This window comes from Nomascus leucogenys, chromosome 1a (genome assembly GCF_006542625.1).
Source record: "Nomascus leucogenys isolate Asia chromosome 1a, Asia_NLE_v1, whole genome shotgun sequence".
NCBI lineage: Eukaryota > Metazoa > Chordata > Mammalia > Primates > Hylobatidae > Nomascus > Nomascus leucogenys.
Genome location: NC_044381.1, coordinates 152243 through 175399, shown reverse-complemented (window position 1 = coordinate 175399; position 23157 = coordinate 152243). Strand labels below are relative to the sequence as shown.

General features: G+C 39.3%; 1 protein-coding gene across 3 annotated transcripts in view; it reads left to right on the top strand.

Moving 5' to 3' along the window:
* PIP5K1B (phosphatidylinositol-4-phosphate 5-kinase type 1 beta) overlaps positions 1 to 23157 on the top strand; it is a 307597-nt gene that overhangs the window by 183012 nt on the left and 101428 nt on the right. For all 3 annotated transcript variants that reach the window (XM_030822532.1, XM_003273866.3, XM_030827193.1), the window contains 2 exons: positions 360 to 512; positions 5727 to 6026. In XM_030822532.1, the coding sequence (XP_030678392.1) occupies positions 360 to 512; positions 5727 to 6026 (453 nt within the window). The remainder of the gene's footprint in view (positions 1 to 359; positions 513 to 5726; positions 6027 to 23157) is intronic.

Here is a 23157-nt window from a genome sequence, read left to right as displayed (position 1 = left end):
CAGATCACATCTTCACTTGTTATTTTATGGACATTTGCGGGAAACAAAGCACCTTAGTCAACACGACTGTTTGAATTATCTCATTGGACAGATAGGATGATTCATGATTCTATCGCATGACTCTGGGGGTAAGGAGTGTATGTCTGTTTTTCATCATAGAATTATTAAGATAAACAGACTAATTAAATCTTTAGAAATCTCACAAAGAGCCTTCTCGGTATACGTGGAGCCTCTTTTAAAGCCCGTAGAGAGGCTTCTTGTTTCAACATAGCTAAGATGTGCAATGCAATGATTGTCCTCCTTGGAGGCATCACGTATATCAAGTATATGTTTTAATGTTTGTTCATTTACCCTTTTAGTATTCCATCTGCAGTGAGCCTCTAATAGAACTGTCTAACCCTGGAGCCAGTGGATCCTTGTTTTTTGTGACCAGTGATGATGAATTTATCATCAAAACAGTTCAGCACAAAGAAGCTGAGTTTCTTCAGAAGCTACTGCCAGGCTATTACATGGTAAGGAACTGCACATCATTAACGCTTCTACTTGAAGTTTAATTACTTTCCTCAACAGTTTTTTTCTATTGTTTTTTCAGTGACTCAGGCATGTTTCTTCCTCTTTGGTAAGCTTTATTCTGCATTTAAATTATGCTATGACATTCATTGAATACATTTTTTAAAGTAAACTAGAACTGAATGGCAGAGCATACTTGTTGAATCCCACAATCCTGAGTTGAAATCCCAGCCCAGCCAATAATTGACTGTGTGACCCTGAGTAAGCAGCATAACTGGTCAGCCTTAGTTCCCTCAGTCTTTAAAAGCTGAGAAATACTTGGCCAGGCGCGGTGGCTCACGCCTGTAATCCCAGCACTTTGGGAGGCTGAGGCAGGTGGATCACAAGGTCAGGAGATCAAGACCATACTGGCTAACACAGTGAAATCCGGTCTCTACTAAAAATACAAAAAAATTAGCCAGGCATGGTGGCGGGCGCCTGTAGTCCCAGCTACTCGGGAGGCTGAGGCAGGAGAATGGCGTGAACCTGGGAAGCGGAGCTTGCAGTGAGCCGAGATCGCGCCACTGCACTCCAGCCTGGGCGACAGAGCGAGACTCCTCAAAAAATAAAAAATAAAAAAAAATCTGGGAAATACTTATCTTACATAGTTGTTGTGATAAAGGAAGGATACAGGATATAAAATAAAGGAAAGATAAAGGAAGCAATGTGTTGCAAAGCTCTCTGCAGCCAGTATGCAGTAATAGTATAAGTGGTTAACTTTCATTGATTGCTTTCTACATGTTAAGCAAGGCCTTAAGTGCTTTGCATTCATTAACTCATTTAATCCTCACAGCAACCTTGGATACTACAATTATCACCTTTTTATAGAAGAGGTAATTGAGGCAAAGATAAATTAAGTAACTTGCCATGGGTGATTCAGCTGGAGAGCTGCAGAGCTGGGGCTATACAAGCAAAAGGGCTCCAGAGAATGCATTTTTAACCCCTACACTAATACACCAGAACATATTCTATATTAGCTGTTCTCAGCTACTAGACTTCAGAATTTAGAATTTCATAGGTAAATATGATAATGTGAAAAATTACCTTTCAGGTAATATTTTAGTGACAAAGGAACAGTAACTTAGCCTAGATGCATTTACTACACATTTACTCCAAAATTTTCAAAACTAACCCCACTTTTCCCAAATAGTCCAGTCATTTTCATACCTCCAGTTTCATTGTACTTTTATAATAGTTCTTAATTTTCTATGATTGGAAGGGCTACATGAAGCTGTCTGGATTTCAGAAGCCCAAGTTCTGCCAATCACTTGCTATAAGTGGTGATAAATATCATCTTTGTTTTTAAAAATGCATTCATGAGATGCCATGTAATCATTTTATGTAAAAATATTATTTTAATTACAAAATCTGCTAGACACAGCATTAAATACTTAAATTAATCTCATATAGAAGTATAAAAATAAAAAATCTCAATAAAAATCTTAGTGGCATGCAGGCAGATTTTAAAATATTTCAATACTGAACAATTTTTTTTTTTAGAGAAACAGAAAATATAGAAAAGCCAAAAAAAAAAAAAAACAACTAACTATAGTTTCTTTCCCAGAGATACATATTACTAAAATATGGTATATATGCTTTCAGTTATACTTTGTTCATGCACACATTTTAAAATTATCTAAAATTAGGATCAAATTGATATAATATTTGATAACCTGCTTAATTAGTAAATCTTAAAATTCCATAATTCTGAGCTCAGATATACTTGTCCTCTTGTAAAACTGCATTGGTCATATTTGACTACTTATATTTAATTAAAATTAGATAAAAAGTTAAGGGCCAGGAATGGTGGCTCACACCTGTAATCCCAGCACTTTGGGAGGCCAAGGTGGGTGGATCACTTGAGCCCAGGTGTTCAAGTCCAGCCTGGGCAACATGGTGAAACCCCATCTCTACAAAAAAATAAAAATCATCCAGGCATGGTGGCACACACCTGTGGTCCCAGCTGCTTGGGAGGCTGAGAAGTGGGAGGATCACTTGAGCCTGGAAGGTTGAGGCTGCAGTGAACTATGATCAAGCCACTGTACTCCAGCCTGGGAGACAGCAAAACCCTGTCTCAAAGAAAAATTAAATTTAGCTGAACAAGTGATTTTATCCCAATTATGTAAGCTAGTATAACAATATAATCCATCCCATTAACAAGAAAAAATGTGAACGTCATGTGGTTACCCAAATAGATGTTGAGGAGAAGCTAAGGCCCTCAAAATTCAACATCTTCACTTAATTAAAATTCTAAATATTGGCAGGGGAGTTTTTTTTGAAAAAAACATAATAAGTAAATAAATGAATATACAAGTTGTACATTTATCAATCTTCCGAAAGTTCACATAATAGCTCATGAAAAAATACAAGAATCCTTTCTCTAGAAACAATAGGAATAGATTAGAATGCCCCTCCCATCAATAGTCCTTTCTGATAAATTTGCTAGAAATTCTGGCATTGAGTCTTGAGTACAAAAAGAAATAGAAAAAAGTGCAAGCACTGTTATGTTTAAATGACAGAATTCAAAATGAGCAAACCTTCAAGAAAGTAAATCAGGAATTTTTAGAAGTGATATGACTCCAGCAGATTTGCAGGATAAAAGATAAATCTACAGAATCCATTGTATTCCATTATATAGATGATATAGAGTGGGAGAATATAAGGGAAAAAAGAGATCCTGTTCATGATGACAACAACTTATAATGAACATTATTAGAAAAATAAAGAAATAAGTAAATAGTCATGTGAGTACTGTAATTCTGATTGGAAAAGCAAGATATAGTAAGTGGAAAACATAAACAATAATCAGTTCAGAAAGAATGTAATAAGAGAAATTCTAAAATGCTTGAATCTGTAAAAACAAATGTTACAAGACCAATATGAAGGAAACTACAAAATGTTATTGAAGGACATAAAGAAGATCTGAAATAATGAAGAAATCTGCATTGTTCTTGAACTCAGTATTGTAAAGATTTCAACTGCTCCCAAATCAACTTATAAATCCAGTCTAATTCCAAGCAAAAATTCTAACAGGATTTTTCACGTAGCTTGACAAAGCCAATTTCTTTGAAAGTGAGAGCAAGTCTCATTTGAAGAATGTTTTTTTAAAATGAACAATCAAACAGAAAGATTGTAAGAATGGAGAAAACATTTTTGAAGAAGAAGAAAAATAGCAGGCCTGCTATAGCATATACCAAAAATCCATAAGGCTGTAGCTAATGTTAAGGATGTAGGATGAGTACAGTGTTAGAAAGATAAATTAACGGATTCAAATAAAGTGTCCAGAAATAGATCTGTGTGAATTTGTCTACTTACTGTATTGACATGGGGGGATTTAAACTCAATTGGAAAATGTCAGACTGTTCAATAAGTATCCATTTGAGGAAAAAATTAAATTCTCTATTTCAGATATTTCACATACACACAAAGTTAACTCCATATGGAGTAAAGACCAAGTAGAATGACCAAAACTATTAAAAATTTGGAAGAAAATAAAAGTTTATGACTTTGGGATATAAAAAATCTTTGTTAAACAAAAACAAAAAGCAAACACACACACACAAATAAGAAACAAGTAAATAAATATGACCGCATCAAAAGGCAACACATTTAGGCCAAGTGCAGTGGCTCATGCCTGTAATCCCAGCACTTTGGGAGGCCAAGGCGGGAGGATCACTTGAGGTCAGGAGTTTGAGACCAGCCTGACCGACATATAGTGAAACCCTATCTCTACTAAAAATACAAAAATTAGCTGGGCATGGCGGCACACACCTGTAGTCCCAGCTACTTGGGAAGCTGAGGCAGGAGAATCACTTGAACCTGGGAGGCGGAGGTTGCAGTGAGCCAAGATCATGCCACTGTACTCCAGTCTGGGTGACAGAGTAAGACTCCGTCTCTCAAAAAGTAAAAAAAAGAAATTTTTTTAAGGCAACACATTTATATAACAAAAAATACCAGACACAAAATTAATATAAGCACATTGAATATTTCTGGAATGAAATAAAGTGAGAGCAGTGGTTTTCTCAAATGTTGAGAATTGGGGGAAGAATCAAGGATAGCAGAGACACTTTTCATTGAATACATGCCCTTTTGTAAACTTTTTAATTTCTTATCTACTTTAAAAGGGAACAAAAGTAGGCATGTATTCCCTATTTTTCTTCTTTTTCTTTTTCTTTTTTTTTTTTTTTTTGAGACAGAGTCTCGCTCTGTCACCCAGGCTCGAGTGCAGTGGCGTGATCTCGGCTCAGTGCAAACTCTGCCTGCCAGGTTCAAGCAATTCTCCTGCCTCAGCCTCCCGAGTAGCTGGGATTACACACGCGCCACCAGGCCAGGCTAATTTTTTGTATTTTTAGTAGAGACAAGGTTTCACCATGCTAGCCAGGCTGGTCTCGAGCTGCTGACCTCGTGATCTGCCCGCCTCGGCCTCCCAAAGTGCTGGGATTACAGGAGTCAGCCACAGCGCCCGGCCTCCCTATTTTTTTAAATAATAAAAAGGACAACAGACTAGAAGAAACTACCCCATATAGATGAGAGAGATGGTAAACATCCAGAATATATCAAGAATTTCAACAGTGACAAAAACCTACAGAAAAAAATGAGCGAAGTTATCTTTAAGGTGACTAAAAATACATAAATAACCAATGGCATTAAAATTTTTAAAAACAGGTTTCTATTTTTCGTCAATCGTGTTTACAAAGATTTTAAAGTTTGGGTACTATTCAGCCCTGGTGAGAGTAATGGGAAAATCTGTGTACGGTCCTTCATAGTGTGGTTGTAAATTGGTCTCTGCCATTTTGGAAGACAGTTTTGCAGGAGCTATTAAAATTTTAAATGTTCATCCCTTATACCTTGGCAACTTGTTTTCTCTTTAGCTACCTTAGAGAATAGTCACTCATGGCACCAGTCAATTCTTTGCCTGTTTTTAGTTGGAGCCAATTTGGGACATTATGTCCAGTTCAGTCACTTTCACTGCCCTGAGTTTAGAAAAATAAAATTGCTGTCCAATAAGCAGACTTAAGAAATAAATTAGAAACAGCAAAATTTTAGTAATGAACATTAATAAAGATAATCACATCCCATTTTTAATTATTATATCTGCATGAAAACACATCTTTAGCAGAGCATTATTTTGTCAAAATAGAAGATTGTAAATATATTTTTCTTTTTTTGGTTTCTAGAATTTAAACCAGAATCCAAGGACTCTTTTGCCAAAATTTTACGGACTGTATTGTATGCAATCAGGAGGCATTAATATCAGGATTGTGGTGATGAACAACGTTTTGCCACGCTCCATGAGAATGCACTTTACATATGACTTGAAAGGCTCAACGTATAAGCGAAGAGCATCCCGTAAAGAGAGAGAGAAATCCAACCCCACGTTTAAGGACTTAGATTTCCTGCAAGACATGCACGAAGGGTTGTATTTTGATACGGAAACATACAACGCGCTTATGAAAACACTTCAGAGAGACTGCCGGGTAAGGAAGTTTAATTGTTGTGATTTCCTTTGAACTCTGTGCTCATGTAAACTGTGGCTGCCACTTACTGAAAGGATAGAAATAAGGAATGTCCAAAGTGGCAGACATGTGGAATCCTATCTTTCCAAATCCTGGTGCCGAGCCATGCTTCCCTGATATTGAAGGAATTGGTAGATGATAAGGGAGTTATCTAGAGTCCTTAAATTACATCTCTGTTGATTTTACTAATAAGCTGAGTCAGCTTTCTTTGATAAAATGAAACAAGAAAGCTTTGTTTTCTTTTCTTTCTCCGCTGTGGGGAAGATAGTTTAACTAGAAAGAAATAGAATGTAGGTTTAATGTAGTGTTGAGTAAGAAAAGCCTTATAGAAATCTTGGAAGAAGTAAGACTCAAACTGGGGAGACAAGTATAGAGAAAATGTACTTGGGATTAACACTGGCTCCCTGGAGATCAGCGTGGATGCAAAACTATGATGTGAGCAGTACGTTTGCTGAAGGTATTTTACGTGGTCTGAATAAGAGGTGAGCAGGATTGAAGCTTGCCACTTAGGGCAGACACAATTCCATGCAAACTTAGCTGGAGTGATTGTCCAACGTGAAGAGGAATTACCCCAGGCTGCACTGCTTTAAAAAAAACAACAAAAAAAAAACTAAGGGACGATTTTTTTCTAACATGGTGAAAAGAGATAAAAATTTTTTTGGAGAAAAGAAAAGTGCAGTGCTAATAGCTTCTGAAGGATAATGATCATGGGAGAACCGTCCAGCCAGTTGGCTAAGTTGGGTAGTGGAGGTGGGCAGAAAGCACGATGGCACAGGCTGTGGTTTTCTGCACTTGCCATGGGCCTGGATGGATGACCCATGTTGTTATAGGGGAAGGGGGACACTTCTCTGCCAGACCCAAACTCACGTGAAGGTGAGGAAGACAGTCTGACACCCCTTCTAAGGTATAAAGTAGGGAATTTTCACTAAGAAACACAGGCCTACTGTTTCTGGTTTTGTTTTTTTTTTAATTTCTTCCTTTCTACCTGTTATAGCTTGCATGATTGTGCACAAAAATGTGTCCTTAGAATTGTTTTTCTTTATTGACAGAGATGTTACTCCTATTGCTTAGCTACCATTTATTGAATGCTTACAGTATGCCAGGTTAGTCTAAGATTTTTTAATGCATCATTTCACTTAATTCTCTTAGCAACTCTTTGAAGTCAGTACTATTCCCACTTCTATTTTAATTGCTGAAGAATTGGGTTCTTAAAGAGATTCAGAAACTTATCCAGCATTACTTACCAAGTCAATGACAGAGCCCACATCTGTTTGGGTACAAAGGCATGTGCTTCTAACAACTAAAACTTAAACTTTCACTCTGAGGATTTTTTTTTAATTATCTTTTCAGAAGTCAGGGAAGGAACAGTAGGAACCAAGCAAACAGACAAACAAAAAACATCCAACAGATATTCAGATATCTGAGTGGATTTGAGTGATGCATGTTTTTCTATTCAAAAAATGTAAAAACAGAACACACATATTTTAGTAGAAACCTTTTTCCTGTGTTTTTTCTGCCCTTTACAGGATGTGGGTAAAAAGTGACTCTCAATTCCCCAGAGTTTAGTGTCAGCCTCTCCAGTTTTAGGTTTGCTTTCTCTTTTGTGTGCTTCTTGCCTCTTTAGTATGGAAAGCCTTTATCTGCTGCCTTCTAATACCACATGCTTCTCTGCCAGAAAAAAAAAAAAAAGGCAAATGTAAAAGAGCCATTGCTCAGGATTTGTCTATTTATTAGTGTTTCCTGAGCTCAGGACTGAGACCGCGAGGTCAAAGCAAACTTTTCATCACAAGTGAGACCCTGGAGATTTGCCTTTTTATTTTTTATTCTTTGGCAGGTTTGTTGTTTTAAGGAACATAAAGGTCAAGGTAGAGGTATCCTGAGGCTAACTCCCTCTTACTCACTGCATTTGCAGTTGTACAAGACACAGATCCTGGACATTCTTTAAAATATGTACATCTGCCTTCAGAAACGCTTCTCTCAGGCTGGTATGGGAGTGTGTAAATGCTGAGCTGTAGGGGAACTCGGCTCTCTTCCCTGATCTGTCCTGACCGTGACCAAGTCCTCTGGGATCTGGATTCAACAGCTGGTGCTCTGAGCAGAGCTGCCTCAAGCAAAGCCTATTTCTGGAATGGTGAATATTAATATTAATAGTCAAGGGCCTGTTAGTAAATCATATGAATGCTGTGAACTGTCCTCCCCCCAAAAAATGCCCATCCTCGTGATGGGTCATGAATCTCTTGGAGCCCATTGTTCCTTCCCTTACTTCTTCCCCAAGGCTCAGAATCCCCTTCCTAGAGTTACCTCTCTCTCTCTTCAGGTCATCCTCTGAAAGGCCAACTCACTGTATGACTGCAATAGGATATGTGGTTGACATTGCCCAAATATTGCCCTTGCTTTGCAGAGCTGAACCTCAGTGCTGGCTGAGGGGCTGCAGAGACCCAGAGGGTCTGCAAGGTTAGTCTGAGCTGAGGCCAGCACCTGTCAATCAGGAATCTCTTCTAAAATTCCTGTGAGACAGTATGGCTAAGGCTCTAGAAACAAACCAGTTAGAGAAATCTATTACCGTTTCAGCACCCCAGGCAGAGAAAGGTGAACTAGACCTATGTTAGGATATATGCTTCTATTCTCTCACCAGCACATATTGCAAGCACACTACATGCCAAGCATGAGGTGCATGACCTTTATTTTTTCTCAGTTGCCATACAGTCTAGTATGTGCAATGGTATTATACCGTGAAGATTAGAGTAGGGAGCATTGTAGCTTGCTTTTAAAGGATGAGAAGCTTTCTCTGGGTAGGCAAAGCAGTGGAAGCATATTTCTAGGATAAGAGAGCAATAGGCATGAAACAATGGGTGTGAAATAGCACGATGTGTTCCGGGAGCTATAGTTGTTTGGTTTTGGGACAGTTAATAGGGAGAGCAATTGGGGTAGAAGAGGAAAGTGGCCACATGATATGAGAGCCACATATTGTCAGAAGACCCTTTCTGGTGGTGCCAGGGAGCTCTTAAGGGCTTAGCAGTAGCAAATCCAAGAATCCCAGACCTTTGGACTCCACCTTCTTTGTTGTTCCCAGACAGATTTGTTAAGCCTCTTAACCTATGGCTGACCTCCCCCTGCTTCTTGGCGCCCCTACCTCTCCGTTTATATTTTGGCTTGACATCTCAGACCCTGGGATTCTATTTCCTTTAGCATGAGTGCTGGCCGGAAGGGCCAGCTTGATCTAGCTTATTCCCTGCTTCCCATGGGCTGCTTCCCTGACTGCCAGTCAGAGCTGCCGTTTCTGAGCTCTGCATCTGAAAAGACCTGAACAGCCTCATCCTGCACTGAGTCCTCCTGACACCTGCCATCTTCTCCTGGCATCCTTGTGGCAGCCCCTGAGTCCCTTTTCCTGGCTTCCCCAAGCCCAGTCCCAGACCCCTGTGTATAATAAGCCTACCCTTTGGGATGGTTCATTCCTGACCAACTCCTCCGTGTAGCACATTGGCCACTTGGAGCTATTCTAGAAAACTGATCTTCTTTTATGCCTCAACCCTGCTGAGCCCAGTTCCCCCACAGGATCAGAGGGCACTTTCCAAAAGCAGGCATCCAGATGTCAGGTTCTGCACCCCATCTCCACATTGCTATTCCCCATTGGCTGTGTGTGGTGTGGGAGAAATGGATAGGTAAATGATCAGTCCCCTTTCTTGAAGGCTTTCCTATCCCTTGGTCTGACCCTCTATAGGCTCACTGCCGCAGCTATCCATACCCACAAGTGAATTTGACCCAGGAAAAGAGTGGTGACGTTGAGTACTACAGAGACATCACAGATCACTTGTTATCAAAACCAGAAAGCAGGATTTATTCAAACCATCCCCAGTGGCTCCCACATGACAGACAAGCTGAGATGCATGTCCTATTTGAAAACTGCTCTTCCCAGGTACCCCTTCATCTTCCGCCAGGCCTGCACCTCTTCCAGTCTTCTGTGACCCAGGGAACATGACCGTCGTGCAGCCAGATGCCCAGATCTGCACCCTGAAGCTACTCCTTCCTCCCTCCTCTCCCCTTTCCCTGTATGCAGTAAAATCACCACGTCCCAGTCTGTCTACCAAATAACTCATGGCTCTGCCCCCTGCTCACTGTAGGCACAGCCACTGCTTTTATTGAGACCCTGGTTATTCATCACCTGGAGTTGTGCTGTAGCCTCTTTGCTGGTTTTCATTATCATTGCCTTCCATCACATCCCCACCACTGCTGCCAGACTGATCCTCTGATCAGAAGACTTAACACTCTGGCCAAGGTTCCCCACTGCTTTTGGGCGACAGCCAATGATTCCCAGCTTGGAACATTAAAATCCTTCCTGATCTGGTCCCTGCTACCTTCTCCAGATGCCTTCTTCAGCTTCTGTCTCCAGCCTTCTCTCTCCCCTCTCCTCTGATGCAGATCCCCACTCTCCAGCTCTTCTAATCTACTGGCCACATTCTCTAAAGGTTTTGGTTTTTTATGCATACCTCACTCTGCTGGACCGTGCTTCCCCTCTTCCACACCTGGCCCTCACCTACTCGTCTCAGGACTACTGAGGGATCAGTCCCTCCAAGACCGTGCTGTTGTGGTTCCCCTGCATCCTGGGCTTACTTCTTTCATCAGACTTAATACACTGTTATTTGTTCACATGTAAATCCTGGAGCCTGAGGAGCAAGGCTTAATCTATCTTTATATCTACATGCCTGGTTCTTAGTAGGTACTTGGTAAGTGTTTATTGGAATATGTATTTGAACAAAGGAATAATCAGCCATCTAATGATTTTAAAAAAGAGAAAGAAAGGTTTAGGTGTACTTCCAAGAAACCTGTCTTTGGTGATTTTTGTGTATCTAGCTAATTTTTAAGTTCTGCCTATTTTGGAGGAAGTATCCAGTTTCACTGCAATGCCTGCCAAAAATGGCCCTGAGAATTTAATAAAGTAGATTATCTGCATTTTGAATCACTTGGGATTATTTGAAAAGTTGTACTGGTTGTCCTCCTATCAAGAGTCATTTGTGTAACAAAACTACATTTATATTGCAGTGAGTTTTCCCATGGAAGCAATGTTGTAAATGGTCATTAGACTTTTTTTCTTTCTAACTTTTATTTTAAGTTCAGGGGTACATGAGCAGATTTGTTACATGGGTCAATTGTCATGAGGGATTGGTGTACAGATTATTTCATCACCCAGGTAATAAGCATAGTACCTAATAGGTAAATTTTCCATCTTTCTACCCTCCTCCTCCCGCCCTCCACCCTCAAGTAGGCCCTCGTGTCTGTCGTTTTCTACTTTATGTTCACATGTACTCAATGTGCAACTCCCGTTTAGAAGTAAGAACATGCAATATTTTGTTTTCTGTTACTGTGTTAATTCACTTAGAATAATGGTCTTCTTTAGGTGTATGTACTGTCTCTCCAGCGAGACTTTAAATGTCTCAAAGGGCAAAGCTCATTCTTTACCCCTCTCTGCAGCTGCAGCACCTGGCTTATTCTATACACTCAGTACATGTTGCAAGATTGTGATGGAAAACTCTTTTGAATTGAAAATGTATGTATTAATTTTAAAAGAACAATTAGGATCTATTTTTGTATTCATTGTAATTTACCATGATTATTTTTTCTCTGCCATAAGTTATCTATGTAAAATCTATAATCCCATATCATTTAATTAATTTGATAAATTTTTATATCCTGAAATATTTATTAATAACTCCGGGAAATGACTTTGAGACAAAGTATATTAGTGAGAACTTGTGTTTACAACCCAAATATTTTTAATCCTTCAAGTGAGAGTCATTTCAGAGACAGTCTTGATAATTAATGACCTAATTGACTTATTTTACATTTATTATCATTTTTGTTGAGCCGCAAGTTATTAATTTTTAAAGAGTGTGGAACCAATTTTCTTTTTTCACACAAATGACTATAACCATAAATATTAATAGGTTCTCAGAATTTAATGAAACCAGTCTCAAGAATACTGAAACTTTCTAATATGCAAAGAAGGGTCTTTCTATGTAAGGCAAGCTCTAAATTTATGGACCAGATTCTTATCAGCTATGGGCATGTTTGCATGGGTTACAAAATGGGTTATTTTATATAATACTTAATTTAACATTATGGCTGTTGCTTATCATTCAGCTATAATTTTGCTAGTAGTAAACTTTTTACATTTTGTTCAGACAGTTTATTTTCTTTTTTTGATATTGCTTGCCTTCTCAGTTATCACTGGGGAAGCAAAAATGCTTTAGACCTAGTACAAAGGAGATGTACATATCCTGAAGGTAGAAATACTTCAATTTAAATTATCCTCTCATCAATGAGGAATTCGATTTTGTTTTTAGACTTCAATCAAAGCATGAAAAGGGTGCAGGGACATCATTGACTCCACACTGCTAAATTACTTGTTTTGTTTTTGTTTTTTGAAGTGAAGTCTCACTCTGCTGCCCAGGCTATAGTGTAGTGGCATAACCTCAGCTCACTGCAACCTCCACCTCCCAGGCTCAAGCGATTCTCCTGCTTCAGCCTTCCAAGTAGCTGGGACTACAGGGGTGTACCACCACATCCAGCTAATTTTTATATTTTTAGTAGAGATAAGGTTTCACCGTGTTGGCCAGGCTGGTCTCGGACTCCTGACCTCAAGTGATCCTCCTGCCTCAGCCTCCTAAAGTGCTGGGATTACAGGTGTGAACCACCACGCCCAGCCAAATCCACTGTCTTTCAAAGTGTGTTTTACAAACACTGTAAACCCATGAGATATTTGATTTACTCCATTGTCTTAAAATTATGAGTTTTGGCTATCTATAATAGTTTTATATCATAGCAGTATAAGCATAAAGCAAAGTTAAAGTTGGTGAACAAATAAAACCAACTCATAGAATCAAAGATTGTTTGAGCTGGAAGGAATCCTAAGAGTTCCTAGGAAACAGTAAAAGAATGCCTTCTCCTCTCTGGTCTGAGAAAAAATGATTTTGGACTTACCTAGGCAAGCCAGGTTTTATTGTGAGAACAGAAATAATGATGTCATCATATCATATATGCAAGGGCTTTGTAAATTTTTCTACCTGTAAATTTTTTTACTTCGTATTTTGAGATAATAGATTCACATGCTGTTGGAAGCAATAACACAGAGAGATATCATACACCCTTCACCCAGTTTCCCCCAGTGGTAATATCTTGCACAATCTTGCACAACCTTAGTACAGTGTCACAACGAGGAAATTGACTTTGGTACAACCTGCTGACATCTTTCAGCTTTTTTCAGATTTCACCAGTTTTACATGCACATGTGTGGTGGGGGAGGTTCTGTGCAATTTTAGACGTACATAGATTTATATAACCACCACCATGGCCAAGTACGGAATAGTTCTTTCTCAAAGATGCCTAATGGTACCCTTTTATAGCCACAGCTACCTCCTTCCCTCACAACTCCTTCCTAATCCTGTGCAATTACCAATCTGTTTTCCATCTCTATAATTTTGTCTTTTCGAGAATGCTGTATAAATGGAATCATACAGTGTGTAACACCTGAGATTGGCTTTTTTTTACTCAGCATAATGCCGTTGATATTCATCCAAGTTATTGCCTGTATCAGTAATGTGCTCCTTTTTATTGCTGAGTGATATTTCTTGGTATGGATGTATCACAGCTTAATATTCACCCGCTGACGAACATGTGGGTTTTTTCTAGTTTTTGAGTGTTACAAATAAAGCTGCTGTGAACATTTGTATACTGGCTTTTGCGTGAGCATAAGGTTTCATTTCTGTGGGATAAATGCCTGAATTCAGTTTCTATGTCAAATGGTAAGTGTGTGTTGAATTTTTTAAGAAACTGCCATGCTCTTTTCCAGAGTGGTTGCACCATTTTACATTTCCACCAGCAGTGGATGAATGATCCGTTTTTCTCCTTATCCTCACTAGCATCTGCTGTTGTCACTATTTTTTATTTTAGCCACTCTGATAAGTGTGTATTTAAGTCTCTTGCTAAAAAATTACTTGAGTATATGCCCCAGAAAAGCAAAAGATAAATCTCATAAAGCAGTTTGGGGATATAGAAAAGAGTGGTGAAAAGAAAGCAGAAAAACTCAATGGTTAAGTTTTTAGTGCCTGGTAATATGCCTATGAGACTATGCAACTAACAGGATTCCTAAGAAAAGGCCTACGATACAGGAGTTTAACGTGTGTGTTTCTAATAATAAGCACTCCTGTGAGACTTCACCTAAATCTATTCTAAAGCCATTGGTATTGCTTCATTATATTGTAACTACTTGATGACATGTTTAACGTTTGCTACTAAAAATCTGCTCTATGGGAACTGTGGAACCTCATTTTCCCAGTCTTAGCTCACTCGAGAGTTCTTACACAGCATTTCTGTTGGTGTCAATCTTCTGATGAAGCGTAGGAAGTAGCAACAGCAAACATTCTTGGAATAGTGAATCTTACCTAGTCAATGGACGTAATAAAAGCAGGTTTTGGTAATAACCTACACATGGTTCATCTTGAAAGAACCAAGGTAAATCATGTCAGCATTGTGAATTTGTAGATTAATTGTTTGGAGTACATTTGTATTGCTCACTTGGCCAAGGTCTGTTAAAGGCCAGTAAATTACTAAATTGCGACTGTGTTGACCTCTTCATCCTCTCAGTTTTTATTTAGGTGGCGACTGGTGTCCCCATTTAAGACCATCCATACACCACATCTGTTCAGTAGTCTTGGAGGAGGCTGATGTTTGTCTAGGCTTTTGCCACTTGCTGCAGCTTAGTTCTGCTGAAGGTAGGGAATGGAAATGAGCTGCTGGCAGTAACAGAAGGAACACAATAATCCGTGCAAGATAGTGTCAGGGTAGCTACAAAAATCAAAATACTCTATGCTGTTGTTCCTGCCTGACTTTCTACTAAGTAAGACAATTCCCAAATTTTACAGAATATGCTCTTCTGGGTTTTGGTGGAGAGAGGGTTTCATCTTGGATATAACCCGTAGATACCAAAGTAGCTTAACCTGTAAAACAAATCATCTGTAATCATCAAATACATATATACAATACAATACATAATACTTTATTTCATGGACAGTAAGGATGCGTTTCCAAATCTGTAGGTTGGTTCAGGTAACATTTATTTAGACCTACTTTGAGCCAGACAATCTTTTTCATATAGGTTCTCTCATTCATCTTCACAAGAGCCCTGTGAAGTGAGTGGTATGATTACCTTTTGACAGATAAAGAAGTGAATCCTCAGGAGAGGTTCAGCTTCCACAGGCCCACAGAACTCCCAGTGCTGCATCCAGAATTTACAGCCAGGTCTCTCTGACTCCAAACCTATGTTCTTTCATCATTACACTCTCCTTAAGGAGCTTGTGTGTAATGGTGGTAAGGCCCCTGAAATGAAAATGTTAAGTAATAACATGGACAGATATAGGCAGCGTGGGCTAGAAGTGCTCAATGACTGGTCCCCTAACTCTGACAAGGAGATATAGGGGCAGGTGCTGTAGGAGTCAGGAAAGGGCTCAATCCTAGTGGAGAGCTTGGTTTGGACAGGACAATGAGTTCATGAAATCTTGCAGCCTATTTCAAGGAAGGAACACGGTGCCAAGTGACTAAGGAACACAAAGTAAAATAAATAATCCAGACATTTAATTTTAAAAATTTAATGAAAAGCATAATCAAGCCCATTGACATTTGCCAACTGTTACCAACGTGCATGCACACGAAATCCTATTAAGTTAAAAGTGAGGCTTCCTTCTGAGCAATGCGATGGTTACATGGGGGTTGATTGTTTTTGAAATCTTTCAGGGGAGGAGATTAGGGACTCAATGTGTGATGTTGAATCCTGTGTGAGCAGCTTTTGAGAATTCTGATTCACTACAGAAACGGAAGGATTATCAAGTCAGTAGTTTGCTTTTTTTTTTTTTTTTAACTCTCACTACAAACCAAAGTATTATCAAAATTTCTACAGAAAGAATGAAAATGGGAGACTGAAGGTGATTTCCTCGGCTCTAAGAAGTAAACTCCTTTTCCTTTCTTCCTAAAAGAGATATTACCTAAAGATTGGAGAGTTGAAGCATTTCCTGAGTTTGTTGTTATATGTCTAGCGAGTTTTCATTTTAAGTAACTTGTCCCACAGAAATTTATGTATGCAATAATTCAAGTTAAGGAGAGCTAAAATCTTTGGGCTTATGAAATAGAACAATGTTGTATCTACTACTTAAGAGTTTCTGGCTTTTTTGTAAAAAAGAACCTACTGGTCTCTGATTAGATGACCCTAAGTGTAGGAGTAAGGTCGATATAGGCCCCAAATGGAAAGACCCACAAAGTATCTGGGGGAGGGAGCAAAGGGAAGGAAATGCCCCCATGGACCCCTCTCCTCCTCCCTGTTGAGAATCCTGGGAGTGCAGAGAGGAAAGCCATGGCAGGAAGGGGAAGTGGCCACACGGGGCCTGATGGTAGCAACCCTGGCTTTGAAGATATATCTGGAAAGGCTCTGAGGTTGGCTGCTGTGGAACTGGTTGTGGATTCTGACGTAAGCCTGTCATACAGATCGTGATGCAAAACAGAGCAGGGTTGTCAACAGCCAATCCGAAGGAGGTGTAGGGGCAGCAAACCCTGGTGATTTACAAAATGGAGTTGAGGCTCCATACCTTGGGAGGAAATTCTGGAAGCTGGTGAAGGACTAAGTTACAGAGATTTAAGGCATATTTGAGAGTTTCCAAGGTCTAGGAAAATATTACGAGGTTTAAAAAATGGTTCAGAAATGTGCCTTGCGATACATTACCCAGTGCATTGTGTATCTGTCAAACATGACCTTGTCTTCCTCCCAGAAGCTTTCAACTTAGGCTTAAAGAGTAAAATCAGTTTGATTTTATAGGGCTTAATTTTATTCATTCAACATCCGGGGCACATTTATGGAGTACCGATGGTGCTGTAGGACCAGGGCCTGCATGATTACCTTGTGAAAAGTAAAGTACTTTGGACATCCAGTGGTTCTGAACCTTTCAGAAAAGATCACCCCATACTGGCTTCTGAGAGGTTTGGGGCCACGTATATGGCTCTTCATCCCTGTCAGTATCAGTCAACACTCTTTACATGCCCTTCTACCCTGCAACTGAGTGTGCCTTTGATATCACCAGTGTTCTTCCTTCAAAGGCATTTTTCAATTTAGTGTTTTTTTTAAATTTTGAGACAGAGTCTCATTCTGTTGCCCAGGCTGGAGCGTGGTGGCATGATCGTGGCTCACTTGCAACCTTCTCTCCTGGGCTCAAGCGATCCTCCCACCTTAGCCTCACAAGTAACTGGGACTATGAGCACATGCCACCACGCTCGGCTGATTTTTGTATTTTTTGTAGAGAAAGGGTTTCACCATGTTGCGTAGTTTGGTCTGGAACTCCTGGGCTCAAGCAATCCACCTGCCTTGGCCTGCCAAAGTGCTGGGATTACAGGTGTGAGCCACTGTACTCGGCCAAATTTAATGTTTTGATCGAGCAAGGATAACTCTTCTCTCCTCATTTTTGTCCCTTCAAATACTGTACTTCTAAGTGGCAAGGTAGAAAATGTTCTTGGGGGAATGTCTCCCTCCATAAGAATGAAATGGCCAAGGATAATCTGTTATTCATGAATTGATATATAACATTCAACTTTTTATAAAAAGGATGCATCTGCGAACTGTCTTTTTTTTTTTTTCTTTTTTTTTTTTGAGATGGAGTCTCTCTCTGTCGCCCAGGCTGGAGTGCAGTGTCGCAATCTCAGCTCACCGCAAGCTCCGCCTCCCGGGTTGACACCATTCTCCTGCCTCAGCCTCCTGAGTAGCTGGGAGTATAGGCGCCTGCCACCACGCCTGGCTAATTTTTTGTATTTTTGGTAGAGACAGGGTTTCACCGTGTTAGCCAGGATGGTCTCGATCTCCTGACCTCATGATCCGCCCGCCTCGGCCTCCCAAAGTGCTGGGATTACAGGTGTGAGCCACCGCGCCCGGCCCCTGATCTGCGAACTTTCTATATGTATACATCAGAAATGTCTTTGAAAAGGGATACGTACTTCACTGGACAGATCAGTTGTCCATAGCTACTCAGGCTGCAGAGAAGTTAAAACTGAACGTTTATTTAAAATATCTTCATCCAGCCTTAATGCAAGCCTGGCTGGAATGATTCCACATCTCGTTAACTTCCTCTCTTCATTTCTCCACACAAAGACCTCATTTGTAAAGTTAGCCCATATTCAGCCAGCTCCAGATGTTCCAAAGACAAACCATTATAACGACCAACTCAGTGTTTGCTGCATTTTCATAAGCACCTGGTGATCTCTCTTCAAATGATGACGGGAGTTCTTTAGAAGTAGAGATTCTCCATCCTCTCATATTCCTCTTTCTGAATTGGCTATCCAACTTTTTTTTCTAGTTTGTTAGCAATTTCAGAAAAAGGTCTACAATCAAATTTTCAAAGACCAGAGAAAGCAGTGATTCCAGATTGCAAATTTACTCTCTGTCCACTCACATGTGTGGGGGAAATGTAGTTACTTAATTATCTGTGAATCCTTTTCCCTACTAGCATCCACTTCCTCAAACTTAAACTTATCAATTAATAACACTGCATCCTCTTCTGGTTTAGACAGTCACCTCTCCAGTTAAATATTCTCTTTATTCAAAGTTGAACTCTCTCAGGTTAGGTGTGAACTGTCCCTGTTTTATCCTCCATTTTTTAGGTGAGCACCATTGGAAACATAGGGTCCTTGTCCCATGTGGACACACAGAGCTGAGAACATTGCCACAGGCCTCTCCATACTTATGCATTCCAGCTCTGCCTTAACTGTCACCCTCATGCTAAGTGTGGCTTTCAACTGTGTCATGTTGAGCCACTCTTGTACCTTCTTTAGTTTTGATCATGTGCGTATATTAAAATAAATATTTAAAAAATATTAAAATAAATATTAAAAAGTAAATAACTCAAGACTCCAAATGATTTTTTTTTCTAATGATACTTCTCAGAACCTGGATTTTCCATCACTTCTTTTAAAACTCACTCTGTAGGTACTTGCTGTTCTTAGATATTGTTTCTCAATACGGATGGTGACTTTCCCAGGCATCAGATTTTTCCTGCTCTATGAAAGCTTCGACAATCCTAGAGCATGCATCAGCCAGTTTTCTTTAGCCTTAAACCGCCACAGGAATCTCAGTTGATAAATTCTGCCTTACCTTCCTGCCAAATTAATTATGTGTTGTTCAGCAAACAGTTCCGAATTTTCTCTCTGTAGAAGGCTCTGTGCTAAGACCTGTGGGAGGTACAAAAAATGAATAGGATGTAGTCCTTTTTCTAAGAAGCTTAGAGTTTAAACACTAAGTCTAAACCATCAAGGTCTTATTTATCATGGACAGATTCTTCCATTCTTCTTCTCTTTCTTTGTCCATAAGAGTAATATGAAAGGTGAAGGGTAAGTACTTTTTCCTTTTTACCAGGAAAGGCAGTTTACCAGAGTTGGTGGGCTGTAGCAGACAGTGGTGAGGGTTCCAGAATTTTACCTGACACATGGACGTGGATGTGGGGGGGCTTGGACCAAGTGTGGCCTCTGAGTCTCACGAGACAGCTGGCCTATGCCTGGGCTCTCTGCTGTTGTACCAGTTAAGCCACAATGAAGTAAATCATTCATGGTAAAGCCAACAAGAAGATATATCATATAATGAGAATGACATGACATTTTAACATAAAATATTACTTTTAAACCTGTTTACAAAATAATTTATGAAGACATGTTTATTTGAAGACATGAAGTGTTATAAAGAAAACAAACCAAATTCATCCAGTATAGGAAGCTGGTGAATATATATATATATACACACACACACACACACATACACATACATTATATATATACATGTACATGAAATCTTTTTAAATAATGGATGACTACTTTTAATGCATATAAGGTATATTTTTATTACTTCAAGTTTTTTAAGTGTGAAAAAAAAAAGCCCTGGTACAGGTTAATCCAGTGCAGCCCAAGTTCTAAATCATGGCATAGATACCATGAAAAACACATTATTGCCAAAACTAGGCTAAGGATTTAATATTTATTTCATTCTGCTTTACCAGCCAAAATTGTATGGCCTGTCACAGCCTGTATTTTCTCATTATGACATTAGCAAAGAACACTGAGCTTTATTGAGGAAATTTAATTAAGTTGAAAAGAAAGTGTTTGGCTCTAACTAAACTGGCACAATACAAGGAATTCTAGAACTGTACTCTGAGGGGTCTACTTTGTGAGGAATGGCAGGCCCCTTGGATTCATTTTTCCCTAAACCAGTATTTTCAGAAATGTCTATTTGCATAAAATCTCCAGGACACTATTTTGAATTTTCGTACATTATTGTATTAACAAAAATGTATTTGCCAATCATTAACTCCTTGTTCAGGAACTAGATTCTAGGCCAACTGGAAACATTACTCAGGACCCTTGATCCATCTTCCTGTCAGCTCCACATTTTGTTAATTTGGTTATTTTTCAGATCTTCCGTCAAAGATTGATCAAGTGAGATGGAACATAGCAAGTTTTCTGCTTTAACCACTTTAGTTAACATCCCAAATTATTAATTTCTGTTTTTTTCTCTGCCATCTCTAGCTCATCACTGAGAAAGGGTAAGTTAATGCTAAACAGGTATAGACATGCATTTCAAAATAGCACACTATAATTTTGAAAAGTTTATACAATAAAACTATATAAAAGTAGACCGAATACTGTAATGAATCCACATATACTCTGTGCTCTATTTTTAACTCATGGCCAATCTAGGTTTTTTTTGTTTTTGTTTTTGTTTTACTGCCTCTCTTCCCATATAATTTGAAACACATCCGAGACATCACATCATTTTACTCATATGTATTTTAGTAGGAATCCCTAAAAGCTAAGGACTCCTTAAAAAAAAAAAAAAAAACTACAATACCATTATAATGGATTAAAAATATTAATAATCATCAAATGTCAGTGTTCAAATTTCTAATTGTTTCAGAAACAACTTTTTGTGGTTTGGATCAGGATTTAAATAGAATCTACTTGCTAAGTTCCTTGTCACTCTGATTTTTTCATTTTGAAAGTATTTGTTGAAGATATTGGATTGTTTATCCCAGAGCATCTGGATTTTGCTGATTATATCGCATTGTTTCATTTAACACACTCCTCTCTTGTGCGTTTTTTCTGTAAATGGATTGTAGGATCCTACAGGTTGAGTCAGATTTAGGTCTGACTTCATATTTGATGTCTCCCCTCATCAGGAGGCACATCATGTCAGAATGCCTTTCTTTCTGCAATGTTAGTACCTGTTGATGACCACTGATTAGACCATTTTACCATCAGGAGTGGTAAAATGGGGATGTCCTAATTTTATTATATGTCTGCTAGACTGCACAAAGGAATTTTAAACAAAAGAGTACCTGTCACATAGTAGGTGCTCAATAAAATATGTATCAAATGGGTTGATTTCCATAAGAACCCCTATGACAAGGGAGCAGAGGACAGGAAAGCTAAGAAGGCCTTGAGATGTGTTCCATCTTAGGGCCAGCACCAAGCATTCTTGAATGATTCAAGAGCCTTCGCAGTTGACCAAGCCTGTGACATGCTGTTCTTTCAAAGGCTTCCTAAAGAAAAATGTGATAGTCTTACTAGACTCAAAGCTCAGCTTAATTTATAGCAAAACAACCTTGCCTTTTATCTGCCATTTAGCTGTATGCCTACTAAACAGTAAATCAAAAGAATCTCTATAAATATCAGCTTGATTTTTGCCCTTGACACAGTGTATATAAAATACCTATGGTGTGGGTAGGTTTGAAAGCACTGTAGGCTTTTATCTTTATTTTTCTGACAACACAGAGCAGATAATCACAGTAAATGTTTTTAGTGCCAAAAATTTGTTCATGGGCATTGTAATCATGACGCACAGGTATCAAGTTCTTATATTTAAGATACAGGGTGTAGTGTTTTACATTCTTTCCTGCTGAATATTTTGGTTTTCACTTACTTATACGTGTGGAAAGCAATATAACAAATATTCATTCCTACTGTGTTCAGAGCACACAGCAAAATGCACTAAGTCAAACTAGTCTTTGTTGAGAAATGAAGTCTTGTGTGTATGATACAAAGGATATAGATGTAACCTGAGGTAGAATTTTATATGACAGAGGGACACTAATAAGGTGCTTGGGTCTTCAGAGGGGAGACATATCCCAATAGTTTGTTGAAATCATTAGTAAATTTGCATGGAGTGGGGACAGGCTTTGAAAAAACAGTAGGATTTGAAAAGATGGTAAGGACCATCTAGAAGAAACGACATGAGCAGAAGCATCAGAGTTTACATCTTCAGAGCACATTCAGGGGTAAAGAGCTCCAGTTAGACTAGCCTGGCAAATGTCTCTAGGCAGGCGTTAAGTAACAGAAAGACATTGGCTGGGGCCATATTAGTGAGGACCTTCTATGTCAAATTGAAGCACTGGCACCAAGCAGTGGTGAGAGACTGAAGGCTTTGAGTAAGGATGTGATGTGACCTGGTCAAGCACAGATGTCAGGAATGGATTCATGAGGAAAGAATGGGAAACTGGGCCAGGCGTGGTGGCTCACGCCTGTAATCCCAGCACTTTGGGAGGCCGAGGCAGGTAGATCGCTTGAGGTCAGGAGTTCAAGACCAGCCTGACCAACATGGAGAAACCTCGTCTCTATTAAAAATACAAAATTAACCGGTCATGGCGGCACATGCCTGTAATCCCAGCTACTCGGGAGGCTGAGGCAGGAACATTGCTTGAACCCGGGAAGCAGAGGTTGCAGTGAGCCGAGGACATGCCATTGCACTCCAGACTGGGCAACAGGAGCAAAATTCCATCTCAAAAAAAAAAAAATGGGAAACTGAAATTAATTCATTATCATTAGAGAGAAGGAACGTTTTGATAATAGAAGCTGCAGGATTGGGTGACTCAGTGAAGGAAAAGGAGACATGAAGTATGAAATCACATTAGAATGATTTCAAATAAAAGAGGGAAGTGAGGAAAAAGAACTGCTTTGGAGTGAGATAAGAATTTAGGGTTGTAGCATGGCCATGTGTAGACATTTAGATGGTCATGGTGGCTCA